This window comes from Rhinatrema bivittatum, chromosome 4, assembly GCF_901001135.1.
Source record: "Rhinatrema bivittatum chromosome 4, aRhiBiv1.1, whole genome shotgun sequence".
NCBI lineage: Eukaryota > Metazoa > Chordata > Amphibia > Gymnophiona > Rhinatrematidae > Rhinatrema > Rhinatrema bivittatum.
Genome location: NC_042618.1, coordinates 472568464 through 472591280, shown reverse-complemented (window position 1 = coordinate 472591280; position 22817 = coordinate 472568464). Strand labels below are relative to the sequence as shown.

The window sequence follows — 22817 nt, the reverse complement described above, 5'->3', positions numbered from 1 at the left end:
GGCCACCACGCTCCCCAGCTCCGATGCATTTCACTGCCACCTTGTGTCCTTTTAAAGAAGCAGGAGTGCATTTTTCATGCCATGCGACTGCGGGCAGCAGTGAAGAGATGGACGTCAGCGCTGTGTGTATCCGTGTGGAGGGAGCATTGAGAGGTGGGGAGATGTGGCAGGATCTCGACTTTCTACTCTCCCTCCACACACACACTCACACTCTCACACACACACACACACACACTCACTCTCTCTCACACACACACACAGACAGACAGACAGACACATACACACTCCCCTTAGCGACTGCACTGTCATTTCCAGTCTGGGACCACCTGCAGTGTTGAAGGAACTGAATTTTACAGCAGGAGCTTTCCTGCTGCTGCTGTTATACTGCAGCCTGCCTGCCGCGCGGCTCGTTAAAACTCCTGTGTACAGCATTTTGCAGTTGTATCCGCTCTCCATTCTGCCTTAAAATTAACAAGTCACGGGCCGACGTGCTACCACCAGAAACACAATACTTCGTAGCTGGGAAACCTTTGTTATTCTGAAAGCAAAGCCTGTGCAATAGCCCAGTGTAGCGTGCAGGTAGCAGGTCCCACCCTGTGGCTTCAGTGCCGGTGCACGACTGCCACTGTCACCGTGCAGAATTGCAGCCCGGGGAGAGGCGAGCACGGGCAGGGCTGGCTGGCGTGCGCAGTTAGAAGCCCGAGCTCCGCACAGCGCATCAGATTTCTGAAGGTGGCGAGGCAGCTTGCCCGTTATTTAAATTCACGTCATAACACAGAGAGCAGTGACAGCCGGTGAGGACTGTGAGGTTACCTCGTCTGCCCTGTTGGCTTGGTATTGCGATGCCGCAGACCCCACCTCCGGGTGCGTGCTCGCTCGCTGTCCAGGATGGGAGGGTCTGGGGGACGACATCCTCTCTGCTTTCAGTGCTTCACTGTCGCTAGTGAGGTTCTGGGCAGTAACTCTTGTCTGCATGCTGTTGTCATGGTACACGTTTATCCATTGTAACCCTCCCGTGGCGGGATTGGCTAGAAATAAACGTACAAAGGTAAAATGGTGTGTCTCCGCTTATTCTGAGCGTGGGCTGAAGGGTGTGAGGCTGGCGGGAACGCCAGCTCCAATGTTGCTGGGTTTGTTCCTGCAAGAATGTAAGATTTGCCCTACTGGCTCAGATTAAAGATCCATTAAACCCAGTATCCTGTGTCTGGGTCAATGGGAAGTACTCAGCAGATCCCAAGGAGCAGATTCAGTTCTTCCTTGCTCACTCCCAGGGATGAGCAGTGATTTTCCTCAAGCCCATCTAACAGTTTATGGACTTTTCCTCCGGGAACTTGTCCAAACCTTTTTTTTTTTAAACCAGCTACAGTAGCAGCTCCTACCACATCCTCCGGCGACAAATTCCGGAACGTAATTATGCGTTGAGTAGGCTTATGCAGGAGGCTGGATGTTAGGGCAGAGGCCGCACTGGTAGTGCTGGTTGCTGGATTATTACAGAACTATCTGGCTGGGCATGGGATGGGAGGGGACGCTGGCTGTGACGTGACAGCGGGATTTTGTATGCTCGTCTGCCCAAGATGAGAGACTGCAAATGCGGAAGGTGGTAAAATGATGCCCCGGATAGGGAGCGATATCTTACAGGCAGTCACGCCAGATGGCTGGCAGCGGGGATATATCTAGGGACCTTAGTTTATTTTTTTTCCCAGGAGTTTAGCAGTTTATTACAAAAACAAAAACGATATTTACCTCGTAAAATGAGTCATTTCTTTCCGCTGATTTCTCTTGGTTTTTCTTGTTGTAATAAAACCCTGAATAATTACAGGGGGAAACTGAAAACAAAGGTGCCTGAGTCATATGCATGGCAGTGTGGACAGGAATAACTGGGCAGGCTGGCCGGGCCGCGTGGACTTGCCCTGCCGTCATCTCCTGTGTTAACAGCATTGCCCTGGCCTGGCCTCGTGCTGTCGCCACCGGCACGGGAGCGCACCCGAGGTGCTGGCATGCGAGTTCAAAGCTATCGGTGATTTCACGAGCGTGTGTGTGTGTGTGTGATTGCAGCCTGCTGTGATTCTGTTTTGGCTTTGAAGACGCTTCCACGAAGCACGGGGTTTTGCATTCATTTAGACGTTGCTCATGCTTGTGACATTTTGCCTTGCAGATAGAGGAGCGGGCAGAGTTCCTGAACAGATCAGCTCAGAAGAGGTAAATGATTTAAGCTGCTGGCGCGTGCGTGATTTGAGTCATTCCTCTGGTAATAAAACCTGCCTTAACCGGGTAATCCTGTCCTATCCGTAGCGGTGCTAAAGCCAGCCACCCCGCCACGGCCGTCTCCAAGATCGACAGCAGACTGGAGCAGTACACCAGCGCCATAGAGGTAACCTTTCCGTCTCCCTGTTGCCTGTCCTGGTACTCGGGGATGCTGTCCGGGTACTTGAGTGCCAGCATTAAAACATTGCTTCATGCAAAAGGCGCAGACTTCAGGTGATGAATCTTTTAACAAAAAAAAAGTGCCTTGCTGCTTTAAGCTGGGGCTGGCAGAGCAGGGACCGAGTTGCCCGAGCATCCCAGGACTGTTCTGCTGGCCGGTGGCAGTCCCGCAGATAAGCACAAGTTTTTTAGCTTATTCTTAAAAAAAAAAAATTTAAAAATCTGAAACGAAACCAACCGGGCAGCGGGGATAGAGTCCGGTTCTGTTCCAGGATGTGAAAGCTGCTTCCTTCCTTCCTTCCGCAGGGCACGAAGTCCTCCAGGCCTGCCAGAGCCGGGGCGTCCGACCTTCCTCTCCCGGCCGAAGGCGTCCGGAACATCAAGAACATGTGGGAGAAGGGCAAGGTGTTTTCCTCTCCGGGCGCCGCGGGAACACCCAACAAGGTAACCGCCGCACGCTGCAGCGTTTGCTTCCTGTCTGCGATGGCGGGGAGAGGCGACGGGTTTACCAGGTTAAGGTACTTCGCAGCAGCGTCACCCAAACGGTTTTTGTTAACAATTAACTGCTGCCTATTAAAAAAAAAAAAAAAACCCAAAGATACAGGCACCGTTTCCCCAGGGGCAGCTATCACCTGGAACGCTCCTGGGTTTTCAGGATATCCCTAATGAATATGTAGGAGGCGGTGTGTGCATGCAGATCTCTCTCCTGGATATTCACTAGGCAGGTGCTGAGGGCCGGGAGCGGGTACCACTGATCTAGAACATAGGATGTGCCGGCGCCGAGCCGCACCAAATCTCCGTCGAGCCCAGCATCCTCTCTCCAAGGGCGGCCAGCCTGGGTCCTTGGTGCTCGCTCCCAGGGATAGGCCGCGGGCTTCCGAGTCCACCTGGCTAAGAACGATTTATGCTCTCTCTTCCCCCGGGAACTTGTCCAAACCCCCTTTTAAACTCGGCCACGCCTGATGCAAAGCCCTTTTGTAGAATTTGGATGCCAGGTCTGTCTCTCCCCCCCTCGCGCTGGAATTGGCGGGAGGTAGAAGAAATAATGCACTTAATGCACGTGGGAAGCGAGGTGTCCTGAAGGCTAGGGGGGTCCTGCACGCATGTCTTGCCTGCCTCAGGGATGTGCCTGCCGGTTTCTTCTCAAGGCGCTTGCACCGGTTTTGTTCCACAACGATTTCTCCCGGGAGTCCCAGGAACCCCTTCCCTCCCCCATCACTGCCTTGGCTGTAGGTCATTTTCATGAAGTGCAGTTATGACCGTACTGTTAGCGCTGGTTTCTGAGAGGCGAGGGGAAGGTCAGAAAATCAGCCGTGGTCTGCGGCACTGCAGTGGGCATGAAAATGGGCAGGCCGGGTGGATCTGAAGGGCTCTCTTCCTGTGGTTTGTGTCCTTGCTGTTCTGTGGCAACGCCTCTGTCCTGGAAGATGGTGGGTGCCAGTGCGGGGGTGGTTTTTATGGCAGAGGACGCCTGGCGCCTGCAGGGGTCTCTCAGTGCACTCGGTCACCGCTGGGGCCTCTGCTTCTGAACCCGGGGCCCCAGATGACATCTTGCGATGTCCAGGCTGATCCAGAACCCTTTTTCTGTTTTATGAGAAGGTCTAGGGCATTGGAAGTAGTCATTCCTGTTCATACTCGGATCAGTCCAGACCAGTGGCTTATGCATCCCTACCAGCAGATGGAGACAGAGAACTAAACCTTTGGGCATTGCTACATAACCGAGAGTGCCGCCTGCAGTCCCTCAGTATCTGACTCCAGCAGGTGGTAGAGATGCAAACCTGCAGTCTAGGGTTTAGTTTAAAATAAATAAATAAATTGTAGTTTAGATGAGCTGAGCTGAGATTTTGCTCCCTGAGGTGTGAGGCACCGTTGCCGGCCATCCCTCCAGTGGAGCCGGGCGTGCGGGGGGATAGATACCCCTGACTGTGTTTTGCCCGCACCCTGCCGGAGGGCCTGATAACCAGAGGCTTCTGGTTCCCTCTGCCTCCGAGGCTGTTCCCGGTTTCCTCTAGTCCTGCTGAGGTTGGCTAAAGTTTTTATTTAAAAAAAAAAAAAAAAAGATTTCATCAGAACCTAAGAGGTTCCTCAGGTAGGCTGTGCACTGTATTAGTTCTGTTTGCGCTCAGAAAGAGAAGTACGCTCACCATGAGCACAGCCGCTGATGTCTTTCCTCCCAAAATTAAGTTTCTTTTTACATTGTTTTCCTAGTGAATGCCGAGAATTACCGCGTGAGCCTGCAGGATGCAAGGGAAAACCCCCCACTCTATCAAAGCCCATCAAAGGCTGGTGCTTATTGTTATTTAAAAGGCTACCCTTCTTGTGCTTGCAGGAAGCAGCTGGCTTGAAAGTCGGTGTCTCCAGTCGTATTAACGAATGGCTAACGAAAACCCCAGAAGGCAACAACAAGTCCCCTCCTCCTAAGCCCTCGGTAAGTACAGCCCAGTTCCAGGCACAACTGGGATCCCCCAGCATCGCGTCAAGGCAGCGCTGGGATGCAGCAGTGCCAGTGGCTAATAGAAGGCAAGTGTAATCAGCACCATGGCTATGCAAAGAGCGGAGGTTATGTAGATCAGGCACTTCACTCCAGAGGTGACTGTGTGTAAGTGGCAGTATTGTCCCTGTAAGACACGCTGGAAGCCCATTGGTGGAGAAGCGCTATATTTAAGTCCAGAATGTTAAGTGTTGTAGGAACGGTTTTGAATGTTCTCTTCTTTCCCAATTAAAGAAAAGTCTATTGTAGCATTCATTCTCCGAGGACAAGCAGGAAGTTAGTCCTCACACATGGGTGACATCAACAGATGGAGCCCCGACTCAGAAAACTTATGTCAAAGTTTCTAGAACTTTGACTAGACACACTGAGCATGCTCAGCAAGCTCTATGCCACGCGTCCACGTGGGGTCCCTCTTCAGTCTCTTTTTCAGCTGAACTGCAGCATCGCAGTTTGTGAGCCTCACGCCTTTTTGGCCTTTTCTGGAAAACTTTTCCCTTTCCACTGTAACGTGATTTTTCTCTATGGTAGCTGCCTGGGTTCGACGCCGGGTTCCTCTTGGTCTTCCTCATAGCATTCCTAGTTAAGGGTATTCGACGTGTCTTGGTAAGTTTCATTTCGTGGTAGATTCCCTGTGGCAGCGGTGCTTTGGTGCCGATTGGCCATTGATGCCCATTGCCATCGATTTTGATCTTACCTTCCATTTATTTCATCCTGTCAGGGCTTCATCCAAGTTTAAGCAATGCCCTTGGTGCCCGAGGATCATATCCATCACTAATCCTCATGATGAATGTGTCCTCTACCTGGAGGCATTGCATGACATCCAAGGTTGCTGCAAATGCGCCCAGATAAACTCGAAAGGATGTTGTGTTTGACTCGACAAGATGGAGAGCCTCTTTGGGTCGAAGAAGTCTGAACCATTGGCATCGAAGGACCACAAAGTCGTACTGATGGACACCGAGCCATCGACATCGATGGGACTGTTGGTTCCATTGGTGCCGTCAGCTGATAGGGGCGCCAGAGACCGACAATTGTCGGGCTCCTCCTGGCCAAGGATGTCAGGTTCCTCGTCATCAGCCTCGGCTCTGGGTAAAGACCATATTGAACACCAAGGGAAGCCGAAGAAGCATCGGCATCAGTCTCTGTTGATGCACACTGCTGGGCATAGGGATGAGCCAGTTCATGCTGTGATGCCCCCAAGGCAACCTCTCAGCAAAGAGTGCCAGTCCTCCATCGGGAGTTTGGGATCCGTAACGGTCTCCATTGATCTAGATGCCAGCCACTGATCCTTCTCTCTGTTTCGAAGAGTATCTGGTTATCCCTCCCTCTTCCCAGTTGCTGTTTGCATTTACAATGTTTGAGGAGGAGCCTGAGAGGCAGGTACAGCTGGCAGTCGACTGGGTGATGCGGGATATTGGTCCCATGGCACAGGAGCCAGTACCATCCATCTTGGAGCCACTGTTGGAGTTTCTCCATGTGTTCATCAGTGCATGACCAACCCAGCTGGCAGCGATGCCCATTGGGGCCCCGCAGCCTCCCCCACCAATACGGTGGTCATGGCCGGTTCCGAGATGCCGAGGCCTGCAACCCTGTTGGTGCCTGCACTGCTGGATGAAAGCTGAGTGCCCAGGACCCCATTCCCTGTCTATGTAAGTGAGGATGAGGACCCCTATGACTTCTGGGGGGATGACACAACAGAGACCTCACTGATGGCTTTGATGGCCTCCCTTCAGACCCATCTCCTCCAGAGGAGTGAAGAAGGTCTCTGCCTGAAGTCCTCTTCGCAGGTTTTGTTCGGGTGATGGCGGAGGCCATCCCTTTTCAGTTGCTAACAGAGGAAGATGCCAGGCACAAAATGCTTGAAATCCTCAAGTTCATGGAGCCTCCTAAGGAGATTGTGGTGGTCCCAGTGCACGACCTCCTGAAGGAGATACTGCTGAGGATGTGGGAACACCCCCTCATGGTGCCTCCCAAGAACAAGAAGGCTGACTGAGTTTACTTCCTCCATAAGGCCAGCTTTTTCACCAATCTGTAGTCACATCTGCCCTCAGTAGAGCCAAGCATTCTCATATCCATTCCTGGTGCCCCCAGGGAAGGATCACAGAGCAATGGATGCTCCTGGGAGAGAGGTTTTTCAGGGAGCTATGATCATTGCCTGCATAGCTTCCTACCAGCTCTACATGAGTCAGTACTCACGGGATATCTGTAAGCAGGGCAGGAAGTGGCAGAGCAGTTGCCTCAGTGACACCCTCATGTCACTGGTGCATAAGAGCATGGAGTATGGAAAACATGAGGATCAAGCAACCTATGATGTTTTCAAAGCGGCATCGAGGGTCTCTGCAGCGGGAATCGGCATCCGCAGAATAACCTGGCTGCAGGCCTTGGATCTCCGACCAGAGGTACAGGAAAGACTTGCTGATATGCCGTGTACTAGGGATAATCTTTTCAGAGAGAGGGTGAAGGATGCGGTGGCCCAGCTCCGGGACCACCATGAAACCGTCCAACATCTCTCCGCTAGCACTCCAGACCCGTCCTCTGCTAATGAGGTCAACGAGATCAGGGCAGAGGAAGTCTTTCTTCCGCCAGAGGGAGTACTGTCCTCTGCCCCCCATGCTTCCATCAGCAGCATCAGAGCTCTCGTGGCCTTCCCAGGCAGCAGAGAGCTGCCAAGGCCCAGCCAGCACCTGTCAACTCCAGGGATGGGGTTTTGATTGGGTCATGGGGAGCGTAGTCCAGTTACCTGTGCCTGGGGCGATGGATCTGCCAGTCGGGGGTAGTCTGCAGTTCTTCATGAACCAGTGGCCCAGTATAACTTCAGATCAGTGGGTTCTTTCCATCGTCAGTCAAGGGTACCAATTGAACCTATTGGGTGCCGCCCCAAATTGCCCTCTGAGCCCGTTTTGGGGGCCGGTAGCACATCAGGAGGTTCTACTAATGGAGCTCTCCTTCTTAACGGCTAGAGCAGTCAAGTCTGTTCCACCAGGGCAAAGAGGGCGGGGATTATAGTCCAGGTACTTCCTGATTCCAAAGAAAACAGGAAGACTCTGTCCCATCCTAGACCTAAGGGCCTTGAACAGATTTATCAAAAAGGAAAAGTTCAAGGGTTTCCCTGGACACCTTGATCTCCCTTTTTCAGAAAGGGGATTGGCTATGCTCCCTCGATCTGAAGGATGTGTACACCCACATTGAGATCTTTTCAAGTCACTGGAAGTATCAGATTTGTGGTGGGAAAACAGCACTTCCAATATCGGGGCTCGCGTCAGCCCCACATGTCTTTACAAAATACTTGGTCATGGTGGCGGCGCACTTCCGCAGGCTGGGGGTACATGTTTTCCCTTATCTGGATGATTGGTTGGTCAAAAGCACTTCTCAGGCAGGGGCCATCAAGTCCATGTGTTTGAACATCTGGGTGTTGGAGTCACTAGGGTTCGTCATCAACTACCCGAAGTCCGTTTCAGCCCGTCACTTCCATTGGACTTCATAGGAGCCCTGCTAGACACAGCTCAGGCCAAGGACTTCTTGCCTAGTCAAAGGGCCATCATCTTGATGATTGTCGCAGCAGAGAGTCAGCAGAGCCAGTAAGTGTCAGTCTGGCACATGTTGAGGTTGTTAGGCCATATGGCCATAACCATTCACGTCACTCCCTTGACACGATTCTACATGCCTAGAGCTCATTGGACCCTGAGGTTGCAGTGGCTCCAGGCCACGCAGAAGGTCCAGGATCACATGCAAGTCACCTCACCCCTCCTGGACTCCTTATCTTGGTGGCTGGAACTTTCAAATCTGGATCAGGAGATCTCTTTACAAACTCCTTCTACCCAAATTGTCCTAACCACGGATGCATCCACCCTGGGCTGGGGAGCTCATGTAGATGGGTTGAGTACCCAGGGTCTCCGGTCTGCCCAGGAATGCTGTTGCCAAATCAATTTCCTGGAGCTCTGGGTGATCAAGTACATACTTGGGCTTTCAGAGATTGGCTGTCCAACAAAGTTGTCCTGATTCAAACCAATACCAAGTGGCGATGTGGTATGTCCACAAGCAGAGAGAGGTACAGTGTCATATGTGCTGTGTCAGGAAGCGGTCCAGATCTGGTCATGGGCCTTGTCCCATGGGATGGTGTTCAGGGCCATGTACCTGGCTGGAGCGGAGAATGTGTTAGCGGACAGACTGAGTCATGCCTGCAGACCCCACGAGTGGTCTCTGGACCAAGGGGTTGCAGATCGGATCTTCTGCTCTGGGGGAGCCTGGACATGGATCTCTTCACGTCCTATTGCAACAGGAAGGTGCCTCAGTTCTGCTCCCTGTACAGTTCAAATGGCTAACCAGCCTCAGACACCCTTGCCCAGCATCGGGGCAAAGGTTTTCTGTATGCGTATTCTCCGATTTCCTTAGTAGCGAAGCTCTCTTGAAATTTGGAGGCCGATCAGTCTTGGGACTTCCTCAGATCTCGTCACCCAAGACCTGAGGCAGGTTGAGACATCCCAACTTCCAGGCCCTGTCGCTCACAGCCTGGATGTTGAGAGGTTAGTTTTGCAACCAGTTGATCTTTCAGAAGATGTGTCTAGGGTCCTGGTGGCTTATATAAGACTTGCCATACTGGGTCAGACCAAAGGTCCATCAAGCCCAGTATCCTGTTTCCATCAGTGACCAATCCAGGTCATAGGTACCTGGCATGTTCCCATGAGCTAGACAGATTTTAAGCTGCTTATCCCAAGAATAAGCAGTGGATTTCTGCACCTCTTCTTTAATAATGGCTAATGGACCTTTCCTTCAGGAACTTGTCCAAACCTTTTTTAAAGACAGCTATATTAATAGCATTCACTACATCCTGTGGACAATGAAATCCGGAGCTTAATTATGTGTAGATTAAAAAAATGTGTTCTCTTATTAGTTTTAAATGTATTAGCCAGTAACTTTATTGCGTGTCCCCTGATCTTTGTATTTTTCGAAAGAGTAAACAACTGATTAATGTTTAATTGTTCCATTCAACTCGTTATTTTATTGACCTCTATCATATCTCCCTCAGATGTCTCTTCTAGTGGAAGGCTTGTAGATACCCATCTCTGTACAGCCTATAGTTGTACATTTCATGCAGGGCCTGCTTCAATTGAAGCCTCCTCTAAGGCCTCCCGCTGTGTCTTGGGATCTCAACGTGATGTTAGTTCAGCTGATGAAAGCTCCTTTTGAGCTGCTGCGCAGCTGTGACCTGAAGTACCTGACCTGGAAGGTCATATTTTTGGTGGCGGTCACTTCAGTGCGCAGTGTCAGCGAGCTCCAGGCCTTAGTGACTTATCCACCTTACACTAAATTTTATCATGACAGGATGGTCTTGCGTATGCAACCTAAGATCCTGCCTAAAGTGGTGACGGATTTCCATCTTAACCAGTCCATGGCCCTGCCAATATTCTTTCCCAGGCCCCATTCGCACCAAGGAGAATGAGCCCTGCACAGTTTGGACTGCAAGCGAACAGAAGCCCATAGACAGTCCATCCAACTTTTTGTTTCTTTTGATCCAATTGGCTAGCAGATTGCATCTCCTTCTGTTATGCCCAGGCGGGACTGTATCTTGGGGGTCATGTCGTGGCTCATTCTGTGAGAGCCACTACATGACCCCTCTTGCAAAGTAGTTCCCATGGAGGGAGATCTGCAAGGCTGCGTTGTGGAGTTCTCGCCGCACGTTCACATCTCACTACTGTCCGGAGAGAAATGGCCAATCTGCATTTCGGAATATGTTTGAGGTGTAGAACCCAACTCCCTCCTGCCTAGGACGTCTCCCTGTCTGTTACCAACAGCACCAGGGTTGTGCCTTTCGGTACCTGGTTGGGTGTCTGTTGGTCCCCTTTTTTGTCTTGGGGAGCAGCCTGTAGCTAGAGATTCACCCATGTGTGAGGACTACCATCCTGCTTGTCCTTGGAGAAAGCAGACTTGCTTACCTGTAACAGGTGTTCTCCGAGGACAGCAGAATCTTAATCCTCATGAAACCTGCCCACCACCCTGCGGAGTTGGATTTCTTCTGTTTTTTTGCTTTATGTCTAATTTTTATGGTATAAGACTGCAGAGGGGACCCGCCTGAACGCGAGCTCAGTGTGGCAAGTCAAACTTCTAGAAACCTTGACGTAAGTTTTCCGTGTCGGGGCTCCATCTGATGATGTCACCCACCTGTGAGGACTGAACATCCTGCTGCCCTCAGAGAACACCTGTTACAGGTAAGCAAACTCTGCTGCATCCGTTAACTTATATACTCCTTTTGGGTTTTGGAAAGAAGTGGAGTTCACTTGTCCTCTGGTGCTTCAGAGACCGTTTGTTTCTTCTTGTGGTTCCCAACTCTATCGTGAGCAGTAAAATGACCCATTGCAGCAGTCGCTGTGGCTGTGCAGAGTTACAGACGTGCAGCTTGCACATCACGCGCTCGGCGTACCTCAGCCTGATCACTATTGCTTATTCACTTTCGAAGCCGCCTTGCAGTGCTGTCTTTCGCTTTCTTCCTTGGCGTCTCAGCGCGCAAGTCAAGTCTAACGCCTTTTCCTTTCTGAATCTCCCACCTCTTCTAGCAGGCCTCTCTCCTTTTCTTCTCTGTCGTCTCTGCTTGACTGGAAAGCTCCTCTAGATGACCCTCCCTGCCTCTGCCCTCTCCTTCCTGTTGGGCTTGGTCTGTTCTTAGCTGCACAGGTAAATGCTTCTTTTGGTTTTCATCCCAGGATTGCCAGCCGGCTCCATGTTTTGGTTTGGTTTTTTTTTTTCAGGGCAGGGTCAATCCAGTCCTGGTTTTCTGCCATTGCATGCAGGGACCTGCACGTCCGAATTTCTTGGTCAAATCTAAACGGGGAAAACTTCCTGACCCTGAGATAGCGAGTCCTCACCCCCCCTCCCCCTCCTTTTTATGTTATTGGATCGCTTACCCTTCCCCCATCGATTTAACTGCTCAGGCAGCCGCACGCAGTCTCCCTTTCCCTGTCTGTCCCGCCTTGAGGAGGCAGAGCTGCAAGACCCCCAGTGAGAACCGTGACCACAGTTAGAAGGTGCGTTAGTGCCAGCCTGCGAGATGGAGGGGACTGCAGGATTAATGAGGGAGGGGGGAAAGTCAGGACTACAAGTCCCTGCATGCAGTGGGGGGAAAGCCAGGACTGGATGCAGCTGTGGTGAGGAAATGGAGCCAGTTGGCAGCCCTGCCACCGATGCTTGGTTTTCACGGAGTTGTGGATGGGGCGGGGATGACCCGGAGCCAGCACGGCCGCATGTCCTGGACGAGCCCGGGTTTCCTTCACCTGCCCGGTGGGTTTAGCCGTGCTCGAGACTTTGTGCCTTGACATAAAATGGGAGAATTCCAGGAGGAGAGAGAGCCGGGTCCCTCTCTGTAAGACGATGCCTTCTGTTGTTACAGAGGGGGGGTTTGTTATAGCAGAACTGAATTAGAAAGCTCGTTTGCTCGTTGTAAATCGCCGGAGCGTGGACGGCCTGAGACGGCATGGAGTCCGATTGATTCGCTCTGCGTGGCGCAGTGCGTATGGATCCTGGGGTCACTACGGACCGGCGGGTGTCAGGTTAAATCCCCTACCCCCCCCCCCCCCAACACCCCTAATTTCGAGTCTGGTCCCAGGCAGCAGAGGAGGAGGAGGCAGCCTGAGGCACTGCTGCTCTCTTTCTTCTACCTCTGTCCGGATGAGCTCATTGTGGGGAGGGGGCAACGCGCGTTCGTGTGATACGGGCCTGGGTAGCGTCCTCTGACCTCCACACGCACACTGGGCTCCCTCGGTTCCACGGGCACTCGCCAGCTCCTCGGCAGGGGGATGGATATTTCGTGTCACTTGCCGTGGAGCTGCAGGGGACGGGAAGAGAGGGGGGGGGGGGGGGTCGGGGTCCTGGACACGGATAATAACGTTCCTCGCGGTTCTCCCGGGATAGCATTTTGGGGATTTGAGATGGCGATCGCGAAAACGCTGCCTGATAATGATCAAGATTTACGATCGCGAGCCGAAAGGAAATTGAGCTGCCCCCTCCCTAGCCCGGGGCCTTTCGCCCAGACCATAAAGCAGGACGCCGCGCTGCCTTCAGCCTTAACTGGAAGGTTTCCGTAAGTAATTTTACCTTCTGCATAAAAGTATAATTACCAAGCGGCTTTTTCTTAAATGTCGCGACCTTTTCTTTTCACAGGATCTAAAGCCTGGGGATGTGTCCGGCAAGCGCAATCTCTGGGAAAAGCAGTCGAGTGAAAAGCCGGCCTCCCCTTCTAAGGTAAAACAACACCGAAATCACCCCGACGGGCCGAACGCTGCCTGAGACGTCCCCCCCAACTCCCCAAATTGACCCCTAGATTCATCAAAATGCACTAATTTTGCATGGATAATGCCCGCGGTAAGAAAAAGGGGCGTGTTTATGATAATTTTACACTTACCGCGCCGGGCTCTAACCTAGCCCTTTGCATAGGTAGCGTATCGCGGACTGCGTTAAAGGTTTTTGCGCCCTGGGATAGTGCCCAGACCTGGGATAGTGCTCAGACCTGGGATAGTGCCCAGACCTGGGATAGTGCCCAGACCTGGGATAGTGCCCAGACCTGGGATAGTGCCCAGACCTGGGATAGTGCCCAGACCTGGGATAGTGCCCAGACCTGGGATAGTGCCCAGACCTGGGATAGTGCCCAGACCTGGGATAGTGCCCAGACCTGGGATAGTGCTCAGACCTGGGATAGTGCCCAGACCTGGGATAGTGCCCAGACCTGGGATAGTGCCCAGACCTGGGATAGTGCCCAGACCTGGGATAGTGCCCAGACCTGGGATAGTGCTCAGACCTGGGATAGTGCCCAGACCTGGGATAGTGCCCAGACCTGGGATAGTGCCCAGACCTGGGATAGTGCTCAGACCTGGGACAGTGCTCAGACCTGCGATAGTGCCCAGACCTGCGATAGTGCCCAGACCTGCGATAGTGCCCAGACCTGGGATAGTGCCCAGACCTGCGATAGTGCCCAGACCTGGGATAGTGCCCAGACCTGCGATAGTGCTCAGACCTGGGACAGTGCCCAGACCTGGGATAGTGCCCAGACCTGGGATAGTGCCCAGACCTGGGATAGTGCCCAGACCTGCGATAGTGCCCAGACCTGCGATAGTGCCCAGACCTGGGATAGTGCCCAGACCTGCGATAGTGCTCAGACCTGGGACAGTGCCCAGACCTGGGACAGTGCCCAGACCTGGGATAGTGCCCAGACCTGGGATAGTGCCCAGACCTGCGATAGTGCCCAGACCTGCGATAGTGCCCAGACCTGGGATACTGCCCAGACCTGCGATAGTGCTCAGACCTGGGATAGTGCCCAGACCTGGGATAGTGCCCAGACCTGCGATAGTGCTCAGACCTGCGATAGTGCCCAGACCTGCGATAGTGCCCAGACCTGGGACAGGGCCCAGACCTGGGACAGTGCCCAGACCTGCGATAGTGCCCAGACCTGGGACAGGGCCCAGACCTGGGATAGTGCCCAGACCTGGGATAGTGCTCAGACCTGGGACAGTGCTCAGACCTGGGACAGTGCCCAGACCTGGGATAGTGCCCAGACCTGGGATAGTGCCCAGACCTGCGATAGTGCTCAGACCTGGGATAGTGCCCAGACCTGGGATAGTGCCCAGACCTGGGATAGTGCCCAGACCTGGGATAGTGCCCAGACCTGGGATAGTGCCCAGACCTGCGATAGTGCCCAGACCTGGGATAGTGCCCAGACCTGGGATAGTGCCCAGACCTGCGATAGTGCTCAGACCTGGGACAGTGCCCAGACCTGGGACAGTGCTCAGACCTGGGATAGTGCCCAGACCTGGGATAGTGCCCAGACCTGGGATAGTGCCCAGACCTGCGATAGTGCTCAGACCTGGGATAGTGCCCAGACCTGCGATAGTGCCCAGACCTGGGATAGTGCCCAGACCTGGGATAGTGCCCAGACCTGCGATAGTGCTCAGACCTGGGATAGTGCCCAGACCTGCGATAGTGCCCAGACCTGGGATAGTGCCCAGACCTGGGATAGTGCCCAGACCTGGGATAGTGCCCAGACCTGGGACAGGGCCCAGACCTGGGACAGTGCCCAGACCTGGGATAGTGCTCAGACCTGGGATAGTGCCCAGACCTGGGATAGTGCCCAGACCTGGGATAGTGCCCAGACCTGGGACAGTGCCCAGACCTGGGATAGTGCCCAGACCTGGGATAGTGCCCAGACCTGGGACAGGGCCCAGACCTGCGATAGTGCCCAGACCTGGGATAGTGCCCAGACCGGAATTTTCTGAGAGAGATTGTCCTTCATTAATCCCACCCAAACTCCTCCCCAATCCCGCCCCCTTGAAACAGTTTGCGTTCGCGCCATGCGGTAACATAACTATCGCCCGCGATAACACATTATCGCGGGCGTTAACGCCACAATGCATTTTGATGAATGACCCTACTAGCTCTTAACTTTCTTCCATCTTCAGGGCTATCTTTTAAAAATTGAGTTATCCGAGATGAGAAAAGTGGATTTTAATCTTTTTTTTTTTCAGCGTTATGGCTTTCTGGGGGGGGGGGGGGGGTGTTTGGAGGGGGGAGTATCCGCCCAGCTTGAGGTGCAGGGCTGACCTGAAAAGCTTGGAAGGCCCCAGGGGGTTTCGCCGTGCCCACAGGAGAAGCCTGGGGTGGAGGCCACTCGGCTGGTCTCGGTGCAGCCCCTCAGCAGATGACGCTGCCTGACCACTCGGTGCACTGCCAGTGCTTAACCACTGCTGGCTCTTGCAGTATCGCAGTGCTCGGAGTTCCAGGTGATGCAAACGGTTTCCCAAAACCAGCCACTCACAAATCCCCCCGTCCTTTCACAGCCCCCTTTGAAACACAATGCTGTATTCACACAGGACGCGCGACTGTCAGAAATAAGGACCCTCTCTGATCAATGAACGCTTTGTCATGTCCTGTAATGGCATCCTTTGCCTTTTGCCATGGATTTATATAACTAACAGCTTCCCGGCAGGCCCAGCAGAGCTCACGTCTACTCTCCCAAAGAACGCCCCAAGATCCCCGGACAAAGCAACCCTTCGTTAGAAAGCTCTCGTCTCAGCGTGTACGGTGCATCATCAGGGGGAACATTTTATCCAAACAATGTTTGAATGAGCCAGGCTGAGAGATTCTTCACGGTCAGCAGTAAATAACCCGTTATTACCCGGAACATATAGGTAATCTAAGTACAATAGCATCTGCCCGGACGTGGATAACCCATGGCAGGGGTTGCCAGGTTTTGCCACAAACACGAGGTACGATACGACAGGCTGCTTGCCTCCTCCCCCGTTTTTTCCTTGAGGTTAAGCCCTCGTGCTGCTCCACGGCCCCCACACTAAGAAACGTAATCTTGGCAATGTCGCTTCCCTGGTGGAAGGAGGAGCAGAAGTGTTTCCAGTTGTGCCAGATGTGGCCCTGGGCAAGAGCAGCGAATGCTGGTCCTCTGCCTTTAATCCAGGAAATGTTGGAGATGGTCCCCATGGATGAACAAAGAGCGACTTTTGAATGCGTCCCTTCATTCCCTGTACGTACCCGGATCAGTCCAGACTGTGGGTTGAGCCTCCTTTCCAGCAGAGGGAGACAGAGAGAAACTGAAAGGGTATCCTCTATGAGGACAGAGCCTACCCTGCAGTCCTTCAGTATTTGTCTGTCTCCAGCAGGTGGAACAGCTCACCCTCCGGTTGCCTGTTAACTTCTGCTTGTCCCTTCTGGGCGTCTATCGTGTTTGGATCAAGCAATTATTTCTCGGTTATTAATTTAAAAAAAACAAAACAACAGTTTTTCTCTTGATTTGTGTGAACTCTGTGGATCCTTTACAGCTGTGTTTATTGTAATGGATGTTCCTGCCTTTGGTACTGATGACTTTTCTATGTGTATTTCTTAATTCAGGTGGCAGCTGTGGGGAAAAACAAGGCGGCTACCAATGGTAAGCAACTCACTGGTCAGTTCCCCTGCAGTATGCATGGGCCCTTACCCGGCCGTCTTTAATGGGAGTGGGGAGGCACTGCAGCTGTCTTAAAGATATCTGCATAACTTTTAGGATTGCTCTGCGGCACGGCAGTGTTAGCCGGAAATATCGGAGCTAGCTGGATTCACTTAATTCCAGCCTGGAATGCCTCCAAGTTATCCGTCTTAAGTTTTATCCAGCCGGATATCTCATGGGGGGGATTTTGAAATCCTGCCGCTGCCCGACTTAGCCGGACGAGTAGCAGCGAGCATTGGCCGCTTGGTATGTAAAGCATTGGCGTCTGCTTGGTGTCTGTGTTAATGCCCTGCTCTACAAAGGTTCATTTCCCGCCAGTAAAACCTGTTTCAGCGACCACAGTCATTTACAGTTTTGGCTTTATTCTGAGACACTCAGAAGAACATCTTAGGGCGTCGGCTGCCATTCATGCTTTGGGGCATTATTCCTGCGGCATTGACTGGAGCCCTAAATTCCTACCGCCCCCTCCACCCCAGGGCATTAATTGCCAGGAAGAGTCTCCCCTATTCATCAACGTTAACGCCCGTTGCTGGCTGGTAAAATCAAGATGAGAAAACCAATCCCCAGAGCAGTTGTGGAAGTGCCCTGCTCGCTTCGCTGTCCTCGCCATTACTAAGCTCTCTTCTTGGGCAGCGGTTTGATTTTTGTGGTTATTGGTGCGGCAGGACTGGGGTGCAAGGCCCTGAGCTTTCATCCAAAACTACCTCTTACTCCGTTTAGTGTAGTCGTGACTGTGACAGTGCAAGGGGGGATTTGGCACGAACCACCTGCTTTGCACCCTCTCCTCCCCCCCCCAGCCCAAACACACAAATAAAAATGATGCATTTATAATAATAATACTATTTTACATGAAAAAGGACATTCAGAGTATAGTTTTATAAGATAAATGTATCACAGTGGTGCATGTAAATATAATATACATACTGGGCCGGATTTTAAGATTTAGGCGCAGGCGTAGATTTGTGCACGCAACCCGGCGCGCACAAATCTACGCCCAATTTTATAACATGTGCGCGCAGCTGCGCGCACATGTTATAAAATCCGGGGTCACCTTGCGCGTGCCGAGACGCGCAGCCTTCCTCCGTTCGGAGCGGCCTCAGAGGGAACTTTCCTTCGGCCCCCACCTTCCCCTTCCTTCCCTTCCCTAACCCACCCCCCAGCCCTACCTAAAACCCCCCCCTTACCTTTAACTTAGAAGTTGCGCCTGCTTCTGGGCAGGCGTAGGTTGCACGTGCCGACCAACGTCCGGCCAGCGATCCCGGGTCAGCAGCAAATGGCCGCTGTGCTGGAGGCTCCGGCCCCGCCCATTCCCCACCCCCTTTTTCAAGTCCCGGGGCTTGCGTGCGTCGCCGGGCCCTATGCAAAATAGGCTCGGCGTGAGCAGGAGGGGATTTAAAGGGTTACGCGTGTAACCCCTTTAATATCCGCCCCTCTGTATGTCAACCAGGAAACCCTGCTAAAAGGTGAAAAAAAACCCCCACTTGGAATCCATATGGTATGAGAGCTATTGTAATGCATGCTGGGAGAAGGTTTTGCACTCAAAGCCGAGAATTACAATATAGTAAACCTCCCATACCAAAACAGCACTAACTGCCAGCCCTCAAATAGTAACAACCCTACCTATGAAAAGGCTGTAAATATTACACCAGGCCCTAAGACATCAATACAGCTCCCGTTAGAAAACAGAACAAGCCCAGCTGCTACAGAACCCGACCCAGAAACTCCCCGCTAGCAGAACACAGACAAAACCTCAGCAAATAGAGACCCTAAAGTAAAAATTAAAAATGTGCAAACAAAAACGCTGCCATTCTTCAACAAATAACAACAAAATGAAGAAATATAAAACATCAATAACAGTAGAACCATACAAGCAGACAAATAGAATGACATCCAGTAATTAAATTCATAAAAATGTTCTATCAAATATTAACGGCCAGTGAGAACCCTTGATTTCCAGATGCCCTGAGATTGACGTGGATTAGCTGATGGAGTGGGGAGCAGAGGCTGTTGTGCACAAACTTTCTCCTTTCTCTCATATACCCCCTCACACACACAGTCCCTCTCATACAACCCCCCCCCCATACACACACACTCCCTTGCATACACCACACAGACTCCCTCTCATACACCCTACACACAAACACTCACACATTCCCTCTCATACACACACACAAACACTCACACACTCCCTCTCATTCACACACACACACTCTCATACACCCCACACACAAACACTCACACACTCCCTCTCATACTCACACACTCCTACTACTGCTATTAATTGCATCAGTAGCATGAGATCTTCTTGGTGTTTGGGTAATTGTCAGGTTCTTGTGGCCTGGTTTGGCCTCTGTTGGAAACAGGATGCTGGGCTTGATGGACCCTTGGTCTGACCCAGCATGGCAATTTCTTATGTTCTTATACACACACACACTCCCTCTCATACACACACACACACACTCACACACTCCCTTTCATACACCCCCCACACACACTCCCTCTCACACACACTCCCTCGCATACACCCACCACACACATATACACACTCACACATGCACTCTTCCAGTCTCTCTGACTTGCAGGCTTTCTTGGTCTGGGCCTCTCCTTCTTCCTTCTGCGGGCATATGGGCTCCACTCCCAGCTCTCCCTGGCCTCTCTCTTCTGCTGTGCACTAGATGGGCTTCACCCGCGTCCCTGCTGGTACAAATCTTCGAGCAGGATGGGCTCCATTTGCAGCCCACTGAGTCTGTTCTCCTCTTGGCCGATAGCGGGATGGGCTCCGCTCGTGGCCCCACAGGTGTGCTTTGGTGTGTGAGATGTATGGAAGGGAAGGTGTGAATGTGCCGGGCCAGGCGGTGGATGGAGCTCGCCTTGAGGGGGGCTGGATGAGTTATGAATCTGAAGGAATAGATTGGGGGGGAGGGGGAGGAAGAGATTTTGCAGGGTTTATAGAAATTAAGAAACGGTTTACCTGTAACACCTTGTAACACGTTTCATGAGTTTGGAATGCCACTTGCAATAAAAGTTATTTTGATAAGAAATGTGGCATTAGGGCAGCCTTCCCCACCCCACAGCAGCTTAACTAACATCCCATTTAGATGAAAGACGGCATAAATCCAGATTATTATTAACAGTAAAAGCCAGCTTAGCCTGCAGGTGCCCGGTTCCCCATTCCTGCCTAAAAGAGTCACTTTTTTTTTTTTAGTAAGACTTTAGTATCACGTAACGAAATGCATTCAAACAACTTCTCTACAACTTCCCTGCCCACCGATTGCTGCTTCCTGGCAGCCAGGCCTGTGTTCCCAACGCAGAAAGCAAGAGGGGTGAGAGGTAGCACAGCCACTTTCAAACAGCACCGCAGGGTCACTCAGCCACGTTTTAATGTGTGGGATTGACCAATTCCCACGAGATAGCAATACGGAAGTGATGGAGCATATATAATAAGGCTCCTTCCATCTGAAACCCTCCGCTCTCTGAAAGCCACTCCTTCCCCTTCCATCTGCACCTGTCCCCAAGGCTTTGCCCATCCATGCTTTTGAGTTCTAGCAGGGGAGTACCCAGCACCAGGTCAGCTAACGCATCCCAGCCTCTCTCGTCTCGCGCAAAGCACAGGCAGGGGAGGGCCTCTGGCAGTGCACGCTATTGGCTAGAAATAACCATGTCACAATGTTAATGCTGAAGTCATTACTGCTGGGGGCCTCTAAATCTTACGTAGCAAATTAACGTGGGTGGCAGAGCGTTGCAGGAGAACGCTTTGCATACAGGGCCATACTCGTGAGGATTTGCTGCTGCTTGCATGCTCTGCATTAACATTGCGCCGTGTTAGGTTCTCAGGATAGGCCAGGCCATGCTGTCTGTTTGCAAGGAAAATGTAATAGAGGGAGGGGGAACATACGTGACTGAACTTTATCTGCACAGGATGCTTAAGGTTTGACTATTCAGGAGGGTGCTCGCCTGACCCAGGGTTCCCTCCCAGCAAGCTGATCCAGTCTTGATTATTTTCCCCTCCCACACTCGGCATCTCTGGACTTTGTTCTTGCAATTTCTCTAGGAAAGGAGAGACGAGTCCTGAGACGCCCTAGGGCAAAACTGGGATGTGTGGACCCCGGGTCAGCTGGAAACCAGAGCTGCAGGCAATTGGGTCGGCTTTGACTGTCTCGTCTGTGGCACTGCAAATGGTCAGGATAGAATCTCACCTGGTTCCTAAGGCCTAAATCGTTTCCATTTTTTCCCGGCAGGTTTGAGACAATATGAGAAAGAACCCTAAGATGCGACTATGACGTTGGACCAAACCCGTCTTCAAGTGCTAAAGTGTCCTTTTATATTTATGTTTCATTACCAAAATGTGCTGTTTGTTCATTTTTATTTTAATTTTTTTTTTTTTTTTTTGCATTATCCCATTTTTTAAAAAACCCATGTATATTAGCACTGTATTTAATATTCACAAGTCTTAGACGTTCATGAGAGAAGTACTGCCTTTGCACAAGCCCCATATCTCCAGAGAAACCCCATGCTGTGAAAGAAAATCCATCCTACTGATAAAAAGTCATAACAAATCGGGTTAGGACAGCGTCTCCGGGCGCCGGATGGCCCAGGGAAGTGTGCACTATTCACTAGAAAGCCAAGGTTTTTGGGCTTGAGAACACAAACCCGTGATCTTTCTGCACTTTAGGATAGGCATGGAAGAACGGGCCAAGTCGATTTGACGCACGTGAGAGAGGATGCCACTGCTGGCACCATCTTCTGTGGTGGGGCCCCAAATACCAGTCGGGTCATTCCGCTGAAGAAAGACGGCCTGCGTAGGATTAAGTTTGCTGACCGTGGTACTGATTTCCTTATCATTGTTTCCTGTCACTTAGAATACAGCGCATACACACATAGCTTTATGAAGCTTAGCTTTTATGGCACGCTTTACGATGTTCAAGGGATATTATACTTAGTAATAATAAACATACATATTCGCCAGTATCACAGCTTTTTTTTTTTTTTCTGCTGCTGTTGATGACACACATCACCCTTCTCTCTCTATCAAGGACTCAGAATTGTGGCAAGATCAGTATTCAAGTTCTCCCCCAGCTTCTGTGCCGAGAAACGGCTAGTAACATGGCACATAAAAACAAAATTCAAATAAGAGGATCATGTGTATAAACAAAAATTGTTTTAAAAAAAACAGATACGAAAGTCCTAGTAGTTCAGCCTTTGTATAAAACACTGTAGTTAATTTATATAGACAAATAACCCAAAACGAGACCGAGATAGTGTTGTAGCGTCTTTCCGGTTCTGCTGAATCCTGTCAGGAAAGGACTGGGAATGGAAGTTTGAGGTTACCGGCAGGCTTCCTTGTAAATAAAGCAAACTCATCGCCTGCGCTTGACTTTAATCGCAAAGGAGAGGCGGCATTTTTAAGAATTCGCTGGTGCCACATCACGGAGAGCTGAACGAGCCGGGAGTCGTGGGTTCGCACTGCGCATTCTGACAGCGTCGTGGAAAGCTTTCAAGGAACTGGTCTTGCTACTCGAGCAGTTTTCTTCCTTGGGGGGGGGGGGGGGGTGTGTGGAGGGATGGGGGGACCAAGCAAGCAAAATCCCCGAAATGCAATCTCACCAGAAGTATCCTGGTAGCTGGAGAGAGTTTCTTCCTGTGGGTATTATTTTTTTAATGGAGTTGGTGGGGGGGGGGGGGGGGGGGGGGGGGATACCTTATAGCTTGCCTGATTTGAAAAGAAAACCAATATAAAAGAATGGAATCCGCCCCCCCCCTCCCCCCGTCCTGAACCAATGCATTTCATTCCAAAGATTAGCTGCACAGCTTCAGCAGTAAGTAACATGGTTTACATCTTATCATGCAAATGCATTCTCTGTGTTGGTGGAAAGCTGCCATTTTTATAAACACTTTGAATAGTTCAATTACAGTCCATAGCTGCATTAAAAA

The 22817-nt window shown here is 51.5% G+C and overlaps 1 protein-coding gene across 4 annotated transcripts in view; it reads left to right on the top strand.

The window, feature by feature from the left end:
• LOC115089199 (non-muscle caldesmon-like) overlaps positions 1 to 22111 on the top strand; it is a 64243-nt gene extending 42132 nt beyond the window's left edge. For 2 of the 4 annotated variants that reach the window (XM_029597249.1, XM_029597250.1), the window contains 7 exons: positions 2156 to 2199; positions 2293 to 2371; positions 2731 to 2868; positions 4754 to 4852; positions 13064 to 13144; positions 16793 to 16829; positions 21125 to 22111. In XM_029597249.1, the coding sequence (XP_029453109.1) occupies positions 2156 to 2199; positions 2293 to 2371; positions 2731 to 2868; positions 4754 to 4852; positions 13064 to 13144; positions 16793 to 16829; positions 21125 to 21153 (507 nt within the window). In that variant the 3' untranslated portion in view covers positions 21154 to 22111. Of the gene's footprint in view, positions 1 to 2155; positions 2200 to 2292; positions 2372 to 2730; positions 2869 to 4753; positions 4853 to 11463; positions 11582 to 13063; positions 13145 to 16792; positions 16830 to 21124 lie in introns of those variants that run through there. The other 2 variants (XR_003856026.1, XR_003856025.1) reach the window with 2 other exon arrangements.
• Positions 22112 to 22817: the final 706 nt, after the last annotated feature.